Source organism: Lontra canadensis, unplaced genomic scaffold (genome assembly GCF_010015895.1).
Source record: "Lontra canadensis isolate GAN:19392208 unplaced genomic scaffold, GSC_riverotter_1.0 scaffold92, whole genome shotgun sequence".
NCBI classification, from domain to species: Eukaryota; Metazoa; Chordata; class Mammalia; order Carnivora; family Mustelidae; genus Lontra; species Lontra canadensis.
In genome coordinates this window covers 6,852,192-6,866,802 of record NW_022631086.1, presented here as the reverse complement: position 1 = coordinate 6,866,802, position 14,611 = coordinate 6,852,192, and the positions used below count along the sequence as shown (strand labels likewise).

The following is a 14,611-nucleotide window of genomic DNA, read 5'->3' as shown; positions in this document are numbered from 1 at the left end:
TTTTTTTTTTTTTAAATCAGGTTGCCTGATGCTTTGCAGAAATCTTCTCCCATTCAGTAGGCTGCCTTTCCTTTTTTTTTTTTTTGAGGGAGGCGGTTGAGAGGAGGAGAGAGAACCCTAAGCAGGCTCCACACCCAGCATGGAGCCTGACACGGGCCTTGATCTCACAACCCTGAGATCTCGACCTGAGCTGAAACCACGAGTCAGATGCTTATCCGACTGAGCCACTCAAGCGCCCCTGGCTCTTTTGTTCTGATGACCTCTTCTGCCACGCAGAAGCTTTACTATTTGATGTAACCCCATCTGTTTACGTGTGCTTTTGTTTCCTTCCCTTTAGAGACCAATCCAAAAAAACATTGCTTACAGCAAGGCTCGGGAGCTCACCACTTGTGTTTTCTTCTAGAAATTTTATGGTTTCAAGTCTTACATTCAAGTCTTTAATCCATTTTGATTTGGCTTTTGTGTACCACTGTCTAGTTTTCCCAACATCATTTATTGAAGGGACAGTCTTTCCTCCATTGTATGTTCTTGGCTGCTTTGTCATAAATTTCCTGTCCATACGAGCATGGGTTTAAATATGGGCTCTCAGTTTTGTTCCATTGTGCTGTGTTTTTACCTGAATACTATATGGTTTTAATATAACTTTATAGTTTAGTTTGAAATCAGGGAGCTGGATACCTCCAGCTTTGTTCTTTTTACTCAAGACTGCCTTGGCTATTCAGGGCCTGTGATTCCATACAGATTTTAACATTATTTGTTTTAGTTCTGTGAAAAATGCCACTGGAATTTTGATAGGGATTACACTGAATCTGTACATTATTTTGGTGATATGCACATTTCAACAATATTAATTCTTCCAATCCAGGAACACAGGAGGGCTTTCCATTTATTTGCCTCTTTCTCAGTTTTGTTCATCAGTGTCTTATAGCTTCCAGAGCACAGATCTTCTACCTCCTTGGTTAAATTTATTCCAAGGTATGGTATTTTTTTTGATGCAATTGTAAATGGAATTGCTTTCTTAATTTTTCAGTCTGATAATTTGTTATTAATGTATAGAAACAGCACAGATTTCTATATTTCGATTTTGTATCCTGCTACTTAACTCATTTATCAGTTCTAACAGTTTTGGGGTGGTCTTTTGGGTTGTCTATATCTATGGCAAATAATGACAGTTTTATTCTTTCTAATTCTTTCTAATTTCTAATTCTAGAATTTCTAACTCTTTCTTTTTAATTGGAATTAGAAAAAGAAAATTTTTCTCTTTCTTGCCTCATTGCTGTGGGCTGGACTTCGAATATACACTGAATAAAAGTGGCCAGACTAGGCATCCTTGTCTTGCTCCTGATCTCAGATGAAAAGCTTCCAGCTTTTCACCACTGAGTGTAATGTTGGCTGTAGGCCTGTCATAGACAACCACCATCATTATGTTTAGGCAAATTCCCTCTACCCACTCGGTTGAGAATTTTTATCAGCTGAATTTTGTCAAGTGCTTTTTCTACATCTATTGAGATGACCAACAGGATTTTTAATTTATTTTATTTTCAACAGGATTTTTAAAAAGATTTGAACGATGGAGTGTGAGAGCATACATGTGGGGGGGTGGGGCAGAGAAAAAGTATGCAGCAGACTCCCCACTGAGCAGGGGGCCTGACTTGGAGGGTCGATCCCAGGACCCTGAGATCATGAGCCAAGCCAAAGGCAGACACTTAATTGACTGAGCCACCCAGACCCCCTGATTGGTAGGATTTTTATTTTTCTTTTTGTTAATGTGTTGTATTAGTTGATTGATTTGTGGATGTAGAACCATCCTTGCATCACTGGAATAAATCCCTCCTGATTGTTGTAACTGATCCTTTTGATGTGTTGTTGAATTTGGTTTGCTAATATTTTACTGTAGATTTTTGTGTCAGTGTTCATCAGCGACACCGGCTTGCAATTTTTAGTGTGGATGCGTGGCATCCTTGTCTGGTTTTGATATCAGGGTAGTGATGGTCTCATAAAATGAGTTTGGAAGTAGTCCCTCCTTTTGAATTTTTTGGAAGAGTGGAGGAGGACAAGTATTTAATCTTTGAATGTTTGGCAGAATTCACCAGTGATGCTTTCAGGACATGGGACTTATGTGTATTGGTTTTGGTTTTAATTTGTAACCACTCTATTTTATTTTTTTAAAATCTCTTTGCCCAACAGGGGGCTCAAATTCACGACCCTGAGAGATCAAAGGGTTCTGTGTTCTACTAACTGAGAAAGCCAGGTGCCAGGCTTGGGAGGTTTTTGGTTTCTGATTCAATCTCCTACTAATCGGTCTATCCAGATTTTATATTTCTTCATGATCCAGTCTTGGAAGAATGGTATTTACATAACTCTCGTAGGCTGTCTGAATTACGTGTAGTAGTCTCCTATTTCCGTGGCGTCTGCTGTAATTTCTCCTTTTTCATTTCTGATTAGTGACATCTCCCTTTTCTTGGTTAGTCTAGCTAAAGTTTTATTGTTTTATTTTTTTCAAAGAACCAACTTGTAGATCTTTTCTGCTGTTTTTAAATCTTTATTTATTTTCCACTCTGATCTTTATTACTTCTTTCCTTCTCCTGACTTTGGGCTTCATTTATTCTTCTTTTTGTAGTTCCTTCAGTTGTATAGTTAGATTGAGCTCTCTCTGGTTTCTTGAGGTAGGCCTGGGTTGCTAGGCCCTTTCCCCACTGAAGTACTTTTGCTGCGTCCTAAAGATTATGGCCTGTTTTATTTGTTTTTGTTCGTCTCTAGGTACTTTTAAAAAATTGCTCCCTTGTTTCTCTGATGACCCATTGTTCGTTGTTTGGTAGCAATTGTTTAACCTCTACGTTTTTGTTTTTTCCAGTTTTCTTATAATTTCTAGTTTCATCCCACTGCATTCAGAGAAAATGCACGATAGGATTTCCGTCTTCTTAAGTTTATTAGGACTTGTTTCGTGGTCTAACATATGACCTATCCGGAACAATGTTCCATGTGCACTTACTTAAGAAGAATGTGTATTCTGCTGGCTTTTGGGTGGAATGTTCTGCTTATGTCTGTTAAGCCCATCTGGTCTAATGTGTTGCTTAAGGCCAATGTGTCTCCTTATTCGTTTTCTGTCTGGACGATATCCACTGATGTAAGTGGGATATTAAAGTCCCTGACTATTGTATTGCTGTAAATCTCTCCCGTTAGCCCTGTTAATATTTAAATATCTTAGCGCTCGTACGTTGGGTGCATATATATTTATGTACGTTATGTCATCTTGTTTAATGGACCCCTTTATCATTATGTAATGCCCTTCGTCTCTTTTTATTCTTTGTTTTAAAGTCTCTTTTTGTCTGCTAGGAGTATAGCTACACCAGCTTTCTTTTTATTTTCATTTGCATAAAACTTCTTTTTCCATCCTTTCACCTCTGGTCTGTACATTTTTTTTTTTTTTCTTGAGAGAGACAGAACGAGTGAGAGTGGGAGGGATGGAGGGAGAGAGAGAATCTTAAGCAGGCTCCATAGGCTGAGCATGGAGCCTGATGCCAGATGCGGGGCTCGATCTCATGACCCTGAGATCATGACCTGACCCGAGGTCAAGATACAGACACTTAACTGACTGAGCCACCCAGGCGCTCCTGTATGTCTTTCCATCTGAAGAATAAACTGTTTTTTCCTGAGCCTCCTCTTGTGGCTGCACACGACTGGTCGTCTCATAAAAGAACACAAACCGCACCTGTCAGCCGCTCAGGGCACGTGGTCCAGCTGAAGTCACGGGCCAGAGGGCAGAGCATGGACGCCCCGCTCAGGGGAGTGTCTGCTACCTGCTGTTTGGGGTTATGTGAGGAGGAAAGGGAAGGGCTGGCTGGCACACCCCCACCCCCAACACTCCCTCTGGGTGGCCGGCAGCTAGAAACGTCCATGCACGTGGAGCGGGAGCCCCCTTACCCAGCAGGGCTGTGTTGTCCAGGAGCGTCCTTCCCTTGTCTGCGGACTCCTCAGTGCAGACATCCCCGACCAGCAGCAGCTCGATGGCCTCCTGCTTCAGCCCATCAAAGAAGTTGGACTGGATAGTGCGAGACACGGACCGAGCCCCATCCTTCAGCTTCCCCACCTGCCACAGGCCAGACCAGAGGCCATGAGAGGGATCCACGCAGGCCCTCCCTCTCTCCCTGCAGTCTCCCCCTACCTTGGCCTTCCCTTCTAGGGCCCGGCTGCCCGTGAACATCTTGCTAAGGCTGTGCCCGTTCAGAGACCACATGGCTTTGAAGGACTCCACGAAGCGGTCCGCAATGGGCTTTGAGTTCAGACCCAGGCTCTCGAGCTGCAGATGAAGGACCTGGATGACAAGGAAGGGACAGATGTCACCATCTTCCCACCTGGAAGCTCCCAGCACCCACAACTGCTTTGGGTCTGTGTCACCAGGCATCATCCCCGTGAATCCCTTGTTTGGCAGACTGTGGATCACCCTGTGCTCCTCCAGAGAACAGGGGATCCTGGCAGCAAAGATTGGGGCTTCCAACCACCACTCACCCAACCTGAGGCAACCTGGTCTTCACCGTGCCGGCAGCCCTCCTCTGGGCCCCTTACTCCTGACCTCCTCCCCCATGCTCAGCCCCAACCACCAGAGGGATGAGAGCAATCAGGGACAGCCTGGCAGCCGGCGGAAACCCCACCCCCTCCCCCTAGCCGTGAGCCAGGAGAGGTCAGCCAGGCACTGGGCCTGCAGGCCATCAGGCCGACTCAGGTCTCCCTCCTGGGCATCAAATCCCGCCGCATCTGAGCCCGCCTCACACTGCCCTCACCCAGCCGGATATTCACGGCAATCGCTACACAGAACCGCTGTTTCTCAAGGTGGCACCAGGCTCCTCTGGGCGACCGTGTCCGGAGTGCATTCCACAAAGTGTGCGTACAAATAAGGCAAAGGCATCGAGTGGTATGGGCAAGCCAGCCGCCCAGGCAGACCTTGCTCTTAGACACCTGGCACATCTCTGCCCCACGCTCCCCCCGTTAGGAAGCTAGCCCAGTGATGTCCCCTCATCTGGCCGATGGAGGCATGGGACGTGACCCAGGTGGCCCAAGGGCCCTCGCACGGCAGGGACAGACCTCGAGTGCTATGAAGCTCTGCACCGTGTTGGTTCGGTCCAGGCAGTCAAGACAGTTCATCCGCAAAGTGCCTTTCTGAAAACTTAGGGGGACAAGAAATGCAAGTGGTTACAAGCTGTTGAAGGAACAAAGCCCACAGCACGATGGCCTACGTTTGACTGCAGGCCTCCGGGAAAACTGGGGCCGACCCTTGCCTACCCTGGTAGCCGGCCAGGATCCCCAGTGCACACCCTGAGGGACCCCAGCACGGCTGGAGCGGCACGCACACCCGGGTCGTTATAAAACATGCCTATTTTCATTGTTCGCCATAGTTATGTCTACACAGGGGCCACGACCAACCAGCGAGTTGAGGGGCACCTGGGTGGCTCAGTCGGTGAAGCATCCGACTCTTGGTTTCGGCTGAGGTCATGAGGCCATGACCTCAGGGTCGTGAGACTGAACCCCGCGCTGGGCTCCCTGCTCAGCAGGGATCCCGTGAGAGATCCTCTCCGTCTGCCCCTCCCTCCCTGCTCTAGTCGCAAATAAATAAATAAATCTTAAAAAAGGAAAAAACAATTAGCGAACTGAACCATTAGCAGATTAGCACACGCTGAACTACTGCTCCCAGGGGAAACCGAGGGTCGGGTTCCTGCAAGCCTCTGCTCTCTCACATTTTCCCCAACTGCACAACACATAACCCTGTTTTATGGGCGTTTCTGTTTAAAGGCACTTTAACACGGATCGATGCTTAACGCTGACTCCGAGCCAGCTGCGCTCTGAGAGCTGCGCCAAGCTTCTCCATCCCCTCGTGCTTGGGAACACCGGCCAGCTCTTGGCACTACACTGGGGGGGGGGGGGGGGGGCATTTTAAACAGTGAAATGACCAATAAAATGCACAAAGATATGACCCCGGGGCACCACACAGACCACAAAAAGGACACTCGATCGTAGGAGAGTCGAAACCAAAAGGCAGAGCGTTGCTTTGCTCCCCCTCGGCTGGGAACAGGGTGCACTCAGGGACTCAAATTTCTCACAGTTCAGAGCACGTCTGTCCATGACCCTGAAAGGGCCGTGAGTGTTGATTTGGGGTGACAAATCAGTGTTAGCGATGGGCCAATTTGCAAACCTAGAATCTGAAGAACGAGGATCGACTGCATTGTGATTTGAACGAAGCAGGTTCCTTTCTCTGCTCAGCGCTGAGCAGGAAAATCCCAACCCCAGGCTCCCCGGGCCACGGGGCTGGCGCTAGCGGTCCCTCTTCACTCTCGTGGGCTTTCACCAGTTCAGACAGTAAGTTCTGTGGTCCCCAGAGCTCCACGGTTTCACCTGGTCCTTTTATCATTTATATTGCCAGAAAACCACACTTGGCCATCCAGTCACCAAATTCACGAGCATGGTCTGAAGGCAGGAAGGGGAAGAAGGCACTGGAAGCCGGGATCCCCCGCATGCCTGACCCTGTGGCCCCTGAGACCGCAAGTGCAGCTGCGCAGCCAGTGGGCAGGGGAGGAGGCGGGCGGAGGGAGACTCACCGTGGACTTACATTCTCGCCCTTGGAGAACACGTCAAAGTCATCCCAGTGCAGCTTCAACTGCGGCCTCAACAAGTTCTCCAGTTTCTCTAGCTTCCCACCTTTGGCAAACTGGTGGAAGTCGAAGTTGATCATAGGCGTGTCGCTGGCGTGGCAAGAGGCCCAGAGCAACTTCTGAAAGTGGAGAGGGAGAGGGTAGCCAGGGAGCGAGGGCCGGGACACAGGGACTGCAAACCTCTGGCGGCCGGAGTCGGAGCGGGGGGCTAACCACGCCGGCTAGGGCCCACGCTCTGGTTTGAAGGCATGTGGGGGACTGAGCTATTCACGTGCCCCGACCCTGAAATGGAAGGACAGAGCCTCGGAGCGCAGCACTGCAAAGAGCATCCTGCCCGCAGCAGGGCAGGGGGCCAGCCCTGGCCGAAGACAGCCTTGGCAGCCGTGCCTCCCCGGCTCGCAGCTCTGAACTGACATCACCCCCCAGCCCCCGCAGGGCTCCTGGGAGGGCGCCAAGGAGGGAAGGACCACACTGTTCTGCAGACCCCCAAGCGCCATGGGCCGCTCAGGGACGGGGCAGCCCACAGAGTGGGGGCTCATAATCCAACTCCCCGTTGCCAGGTAACCAGTGCCACCCAGTCAAGCGTCAGCCTCAGGTGGGTGTGCTCCTTGGTGTCCCATCCTCCCACCAGGGTCCTCTGGGTCCCCGTGAGGGGAGGTGCCTGACACACAGCCCAGTGAGATGGCAGGAAGGGGTGACAAGGGGTCAGGGCCAGCAGGCCCAGGTTGGCGCAGGACCTGGGGTGGATGCGAGGCCAGAGATGGGGGTGCATAGCAGGGGCTCCAGGCGGCTTGGGGCTCCTGCCGGAGGCCTCCCCTCAACACAAGGAACCTCTGGGGCACTCCAGAGCACTCTCAGGAGCCCTGGGGTAGAAACTGTGCCAGCGGCCTCGCCAGGGCACCCAGCCTCAGGCTCATCCCACCCTGATCCTCCCGCATAGCTTCAGGTTCGACTTGTCCAGAGAGTCCATGAACTTGAAAAACTGGAAGAGCGTTGGGCCCTCTGGTCCCTGCAACTCAAAGTGCCCGCCACTGGGAGCGAGAACACCAGCCAGTGCCTGGCGGTGGCCGTCGGAGAGCCTTGCCAGATAAAAGCAGCCGGCCGAGCTGAGTGGTGTCCCCTTCGCCCCTTCATGATGACACAGTTTGGAGGGAGCACCTTGTTGGGCTGTGACTGAGGTCCATGGGTGGGCTGCCGGGGCACGGAGCTCAGGGCCGAGGGAGCCGCCGCTCGATGTGACACCAGCGGGTCTCCTCTAGGCGGCATCCGCCGCCTCCCTGCCCAGCAGCCTGCCCTCCTCCCCCTGGGCCACAGGACCCCTGCCGCTTCCCGGCCCCCTCGTGACAGAGAGCCCGTCCACAGGGTGCACCGCTGCTGGCTGACGGGGCTGAGGACATGCCCTCTCCAGCACTCAAGACATAAAGGGAAAAGAGGTTCTGTTCTTTCCTTCTTTTCCCTTAATATAAGCCGTCAGCGTTGCTGCCCAGATGGTTGGGAAGGGAGAGACACAGCAAGCTGACTGCCAACAGCAACAAACCCAACAGGAAAAGCAGGTCTGGCCAGATGAACTTGGCCACCAGGGAGTCTGCTCTGCACACATGGCCTCTCTGCGCAGAGCGGAAGGGGCACCCGGTGGGCTCAGCTCCCGCCGGCCGGAGGTCAGCAGTCAGGGAGGCAGCAAGCACTGCTTCCCGAGAGCCGAGGTCCGACTGCACTCTCCCCGGAAGGGGCTTCCCGGACCGTGGAACAACCAGAGGGCTCCTCTCCGTTAAGCGGGGGACACGGGCCCCTGGGAAAGGAGCTTGGACATCGCCCATAGCTCCTTCTGGAGCCTTGCATCTAGCTGAGACCCTCGGGAGCTCTGGGAACAGGGAGAGGCCCGGGGGAGGTGGGCGGAGCTGTCCCCTCAGCCGGCTCCTCCCCTGTCTGGCCCCCCGCCTCTGCACACCCCCAACCCCTCAAAGTGCCCAGAGAGGCCACAGGGAGCCCACGGGGAGCTGGGCACAGGGAGCTGCTCCCTGGGGCAGCCCAGACAGGGATGAAGATTTGAAGGCTGACGTCAGCGGGAGGAAATCTCATTAAGGTTCCTGCTTTAAACCAAGCAGGAGCTCTGAGGGACGGCGCCAGGCCAAGGGCGCTGCAGGTGTTTCGGTGAGCGCGCCAGGGGGCAGAGCCAGACCAAGGAAGGAAGGGAGCTCAGGCTCCCTGAATGGTCAGGGACCGCGGGGCGAAGCCCGTGTGTGCGCGCGCGCGTGTGTGTGTGTGCGCGTGTGTGTGTCCCCAAGACAACCAGGGAGGGGGCCTGGCTCTCCTGAGCCCTGCAAGCCCGAGGGAGCCCTGGAGGTGGGGGATGTTGTGTTGGAGCACAGTCTCTGTCAGCTCACAAAAATTAAATTTTGTACCTCAGGAGCCCAAATCACCTCATGCAACAGAGCTGGTGGGAAAGAGCCCCCCAGGCGTGGTGACAGCAGTGCCCATCCCAGTCCTGCAGGGAAGCGAGCCTCTGCGTGGGGCTGTCCTGCCCCTCACCCACCGCCACCCGCCCCACGGGGCCCGAGAAGCAGCACGGCGGCGGGCGGCGTTTACCTTGAAGGCTCTGTTGAGCACCTCCTCTCCGCCTCTGCTCCCCAGCAGGTTCACGACCACTTGCTTCCCATACTGCTCCTTCAGCAGCACCATATGCCTGCAAGGGCACAGGCCAGCACGTGACCCCGTGCCGCCAGCGCACAGACTGCCACCCCACCCTCGAGGGCATGGGGCACAGGAAGGACCTGTTTGGCACCAGAGGTCCAGGTGGAGCTGTTCCCCGAGACCCAAAATTGGTTGGGGGTCGGGGGGAGACCACCACTCTCTCCCAGCCACCAACCCCACGGTCAGGGACAAGCGCGGCAACAGCTTATTTGCACGCAAGGCTCAGGTCAAGAATAATTCACAGCACATCGGACATGAGTGTAACATCAAACGACGGACATGCCAGACTTTCTGTAAAATACCACCGTTGAATCCAGAACAGCTAACCTGGCCCTTTATTAACGGGGTCCAAGAAGCGCAACACGCGTGTTTCTGAAATTCATCTCTAATTTCACTTGGGACCTTCTTTCTCGAAGCTAGAAAAGCTCGTAGGAGGGTTGTTAACCTCAGTGTCTGTTATCTAAGTGCCGTATTTCATTACGTGTAATTATGTATGCTCCAGGCAAGAAGGCATGGTAAAATTTCAGGCTTTAGGAAAACATTCATAGATCAGAGACTTTTAAAAAATATGTATGTTGTGAGGTGCCTGGGTAGCTCAGTTGGTTGAGCGTCTGACTCTTGGTTTTGGCTCAGATCACGATCGCGGTGTCATAAGATCGAGCCCCGAGTCTGATCAGGGAGTCTGCTTGATATTCTCTCTCCCTCCCTCTTCTCCTCCCTCGGCTCCTCCCCCTGCCCACTCTCTCCTTCAAATAAATAAATAAATGAAATCCTAAAAAAACACATATGTTGAAATATTAGGGAAAGACTAATATTTATCTTTTATCACTAGCTTTTAAAAAGCTAACTTGATAACTTCACTAACACTAGGACTACTTAAATGTAATTTTTAAAAAAATACAGGAAGACAATACAAAAAAGAGATGTAAACCGCATTTTCATCATGCAATCTTCATGCCTTGAGATAGAAAAAAGAGAAGATAGCATGCCACAGTATTAAAAATGGTAGAATTGTATGTGACTCAAAATCATTCTCCTCTTTATACATTTTGCATTTTCCAAATTTCTAGGCTGACATTTTTTTTAAGTTAATTAGCGCTAAGGAACCAGTTTTAGCCCAATAAAGGAAAAAGACGCTCTCTCACCAAATTTGCGGGTAGCACTGTATAGTAGAATATGGATTCTGAAGGGGGTAGTTTGAATTGAGGTCCTCTGCTGACTCCTTTAGGGTAAGCTCCTGGCAGCCCTGCCCTCCCCATGGTGTCCCCGACCGGGGAGGAGGTAGGGCTCCGTCTGACTCATGCCATAGGGCTTCTGCACAAGCCTGTGCTCTGGGGGAAGGTCCGAGAACAAATGGAGTGTGCGCAGGGCTCTTCTGGGTCTGCCTGCCCGGGGAAGGTATATCCTGCCCAGAGGTCAGATAGAGGGAGCCAGAGGGCAGGCTCTGCCCTGGGGCAAGTCTGAGCTGCCCAGCTATCGGTCACTGAGTGAGCCCCATGATTTGGGGGTGAAATGCAAGCCACCTGCCACAATGAAGCTTATTAGAAATAAGGCTGATGCGTGACCCTGCGTCTCAATGGGTTCCAAACCCAGAGCTGGACGAGAAACAATGTGGCCCATCACACCAGCCCCAAGCACCCTTGACCAGATTTTCCATCCCTTCTGAGCTACTCCTTTGTCTGTACCATAAACCTAATGCTCCTCCTGTAAAAGACGGTTTTGAGGGCTAAAAAGACAAAAGGGACAAGTCAGGGCTTGGCACAGGAGAGTTGGTTTTACTTTCCTTCCTTTTAAAAAAATTTTTATTTCCTTGAGAGAGAAAGAGAGCGTGCACGGAGGCAGAGGGGCAAGCAGGCTCCCGCTGAGCAGGGAGCCTGACTGGGGCTCAATCCCAGGACCCCGGGATCATGACCTGAGCTGAAGGCAGGCACTTACCCGAACTGCGCCACCCAGGTGCCCCACTTTCCTTCTTTTTAATTTTAAAATGAGATAATACACTTACTAGTGATACACTAAGACTCACCTCAGGGCTCCCGGGGGGATGTTGGAGCCCACCCTGAAGCCAGCAAGATCCAGGCCGGCCTCCCTGCTCTGGGCATCTGGGTTACTGTGGTGCAGAGCTCCTTGGAGAACCGGGGGGCTTTCTGGAGCATGTGGAGTGGGGTAGGCAGGGCATAACAGAGCAGCCAGCAGGGAAAGGCCCCCTCGCGTCCACCCTGGGACCGCAGAGGCAAGCAGCTCCGCACAAAGAGAGGGAGGAATGGGAGGGCAGGATCCTGCCCAAGTGAGACCCAGACGCCGGCCCCCACGAAAGGTGAACACCGCCATCCGAACTCTACCAGCGAGACAAGGTCTTCCTCAGGCCGGCAGGGCAAGGAGGGCAAGCCAAGGCCTGCTCAGGGCACCTCCTCCCCGCCCCACACCCCGCACAGCAGGCAGAGGAGAGGAAACAGGGAACAACCTAGGGAGCCGAACAGCCCTGGCCACAGGTGTTCTGTGTGTACACGAACTACCCAGGGAAAGGGGTTTTGTGGGGATGGGTTGAGGGCGTTAAGGGATTTACTTTAGACCACACACATCAAAGAAGGGAGAAATTCCTGAGAGTCCCCTGATGTCCCAGAGATGGGGGCACCACTCCAGCCATCTGCACCCCCTCAATGGGTCTGCTGGAGAAGCACGTGCCTGCATTCCCACCCGTCAGTGAAATGGGCGCACTGGGGCAGCACCCAACCTGAGGCGGGGCAGCTGTGGCCCCAGGCCCGTGAGAGCGCAGGGATCCCCAGCTCGGCCACTTTAGGAAAGGAGTGTGCCGTGGGCCCCATTTCCAGCGGCAGCTGCCTGTCGAAGGGCTCCCGGTCTTGAAGGGGCTCCTGTGAGAAGAGAGGGCCTATCCTCTCTGGGCATGCACTGCGCACTAACAGGATTCAAAAATGTTTACATCGGTGTAAACATTCTTAAAATGTGTGTATTTTTTAAAAGCTCATCACAAAGCTTTTGAAACAAGCCAAACATGCATGCCCTTTCCCTTCCACTACGGTCAGCTGGGGAGGAATCTTGTTTTCAACTTCCTAAGGACATTTAAGGCAGATCAAAGTCTCCTATAACAACTCCATATACACAATGCACAGAACACATGAACAGTCCTGAACAAAGGCAAGAGCATATTCAAGTGCATACACAACCCTCTTTAGAGTGACAGCCCACTAATGATGATGTGCTAATTCACGGTCACGGGCTGCCATTGCTAGTCTGCGGTACGCAGGAAGGACGTGTGAGGATTTAACGTCCAAATCAAGCTTCAGGCAGAATGACTAATACCCTTTAAAAAAAAAATCACTCTTGGAATTTTTACGACATTCACTAATTTTTAAAATTAGTATTCAGGTTAAACATGCAAATATTTTAAGAAGCGATTAACTATGTCAAATACGAGTTACTGTTTAGTTGACCGATGGCTTTTCTTAAGAAAGTTCTGTAACAGGAAACGCGTAATGGTCTAGTTTGTGGTTCAGAAAATGAACTGTATATCTGCGAAATGGTCTTCTAGAATGATACATGAAAATCTAGCAGTGAAATCTTTAGTAGCGGGAATAGGAAGTTAACACTACTTTTACTTCTCATTTTATACCTTTCTAGACTATGACTTTTTAAGTCTGGGACTATATTGCTTTTATAAGAAAAACAAGCAGTCACAAATATCCTATGATTTACGTTATCCCTTGTTAACTAGGACAAAGGGATAAAGCTTCATTATAGAACGGGCTGATAAGATAAAATAATTGCCAAGGGTCACCTCAGTGACCTCAGGAAAACCCGAGAGCCACTAAAAAATCCCATTTTGTAAACTCCCCTCTTGCCCAAAGAACCAAAGTAAAAGGCAGAGGCAGGGCCAGGATTTGGGGTCCTCCCCCTCCCGCTGTCCCATCTGATTGACAGAAGACTCCTAAAAGGACGGGGGGCTTAGGGTGGTATCAGACAACCCTACCTGTCGAAAGCAGGGGCATTGGCTTCGAGGCCTCTGTTGAGTCTCAGATGATGAGAGCCAACCTAAAGCAAAGAGAAATAACACTAGTGATTCCTCCTGCTCTGTGAACCCAGGAAGTGACGGTCCTCCCCATCCCCTTCGCTGCCAGCCAGGCTCCCCTTCTGTGGCACATTCACAGATCTGGAAGGCCAGCCTTGAACTCAGGTCCCAAAGCCTGAGTCTAGCTCTGCGGCAGCCTGTCCTAACAGCTGTGTGGGTCCCGTGCTGGCTGGAATTCTTCCAAAGGCAGAAGAGAAACTTCAGGGTCAGCCTACGAGGCCCACATCAGATCGGGAGACTTTTCCACAGTGCAGAGGCGAACGCCAGCCAACCAGGGAGAGAGGAACCACTTCTCAGCCTCCTCTGCAAGTCTGGGGACCTCGACCACCCCTAAAATCTGAGTTATGGCTACCTGCAAACTAATCTGCCTTATGTTTCAAACTACCTATTGAACATCAAAAGTTTAAAAGACAAAACTACATAGTAGTATTGGGGCTAGCTCAAAAAGGCTCTCCCTGGATGAATCAGGGACAGTGGGAACGCTGAACTGTAAGTGACAGTAATGGATTATGAGGAGATAAATGAGATAGGAACTCATGAACCTCTACAGAGGAGAGCCGGCTGGTGCATGAATGGACAGGTGAGTGGACAGAGAGGTGGGCTGGTGGACAGGGGCAAAGGGAGATGTTCTTCCTTACGGAACACTGATCGATTAATGTGGAGACAGTGGTGGAAAAATCACCATGTTACAACCATCACAGTAAAGAACGGCTCAGCAAAAATCACCTGTTGATCATAAACATTCAGAGTTTGATGGTCTGGGTCTTCCATAGACGCTTATCAGCTGAAAAGGAAGACATATTAACTATAAAGAAAGAAACAGAGCAGCACCATCCTGAGTGATGGAAATTAACATCACTAACGAGGGAACACGTGGGACAGAGATGGGACATCCCGACAAGGATGGGGTCATGTCAAAGATCCACACCCTGAACCTGACTGTAATAAAACACCTGGAAACCCTCATATGAGGCACCTTCGATTTAAAGAAAGAGAAGACCAGCATCCTCCAAAAAATCAATGCCCAAGAGCCAGAAGGCAGAGGAAAGGATCCGGATCAAAGCAGACTAGAGATGTGATAACGACAGGCAGGTCAGGATTGCGTCCTGGATCCCTGACCGAAGGGGGGAAGGTGACGGGCAGCATGGAGACAATGGATAAACCTGGACTGTGGACCACAGGTGAGTTTGGA

General features: G+C 51.2%; 1 protein-coding gene across 2 annotated transcripts in view; it reads right to left on the bottom strand.

The window, feature by feature from the left end:
- The window catches only part of SYNJ2 (synaptojanin 2), a 94,738-nt gene that overhangs the window by 28,143 nt on the left and 51,984 nt on the right, over positions 1 to 14,611 (bottom strand). For both annotated transcript variants that reach the window (XM_032836443.1, XM_032836444.1), the window contains exons 6-11: positions 13,321 to 13,382; positions 9,231 to 9,327; positions 6,591 to 6,763; positions 5,083 to 5,164; positions 4,166 to 4,315; positions 3,925 to 4,090 (exon numbers count right to left, since the gene is read on the bottom strand). In XM_032836443.1, coding sequence (XP_032692334.1) covers positions 3,925 to 4,090; positions 4,166 to 4,315; positions 5,083 to 5,164; positions 6,591 to 6,763; positions 9,231 to 9,327; positions 13,321 to 13,382 — 730 coding nt within the window. The remainder of the gene's footprint in view (positions 1 to 3,924; positions 4,091 to 4,165; positions 4,316 to 5,082; positions 5,165 to 6,590; positions 6,764 to 9,230; positions 9,328 to 13,320; positions 13,383 to 14,611) is intronic.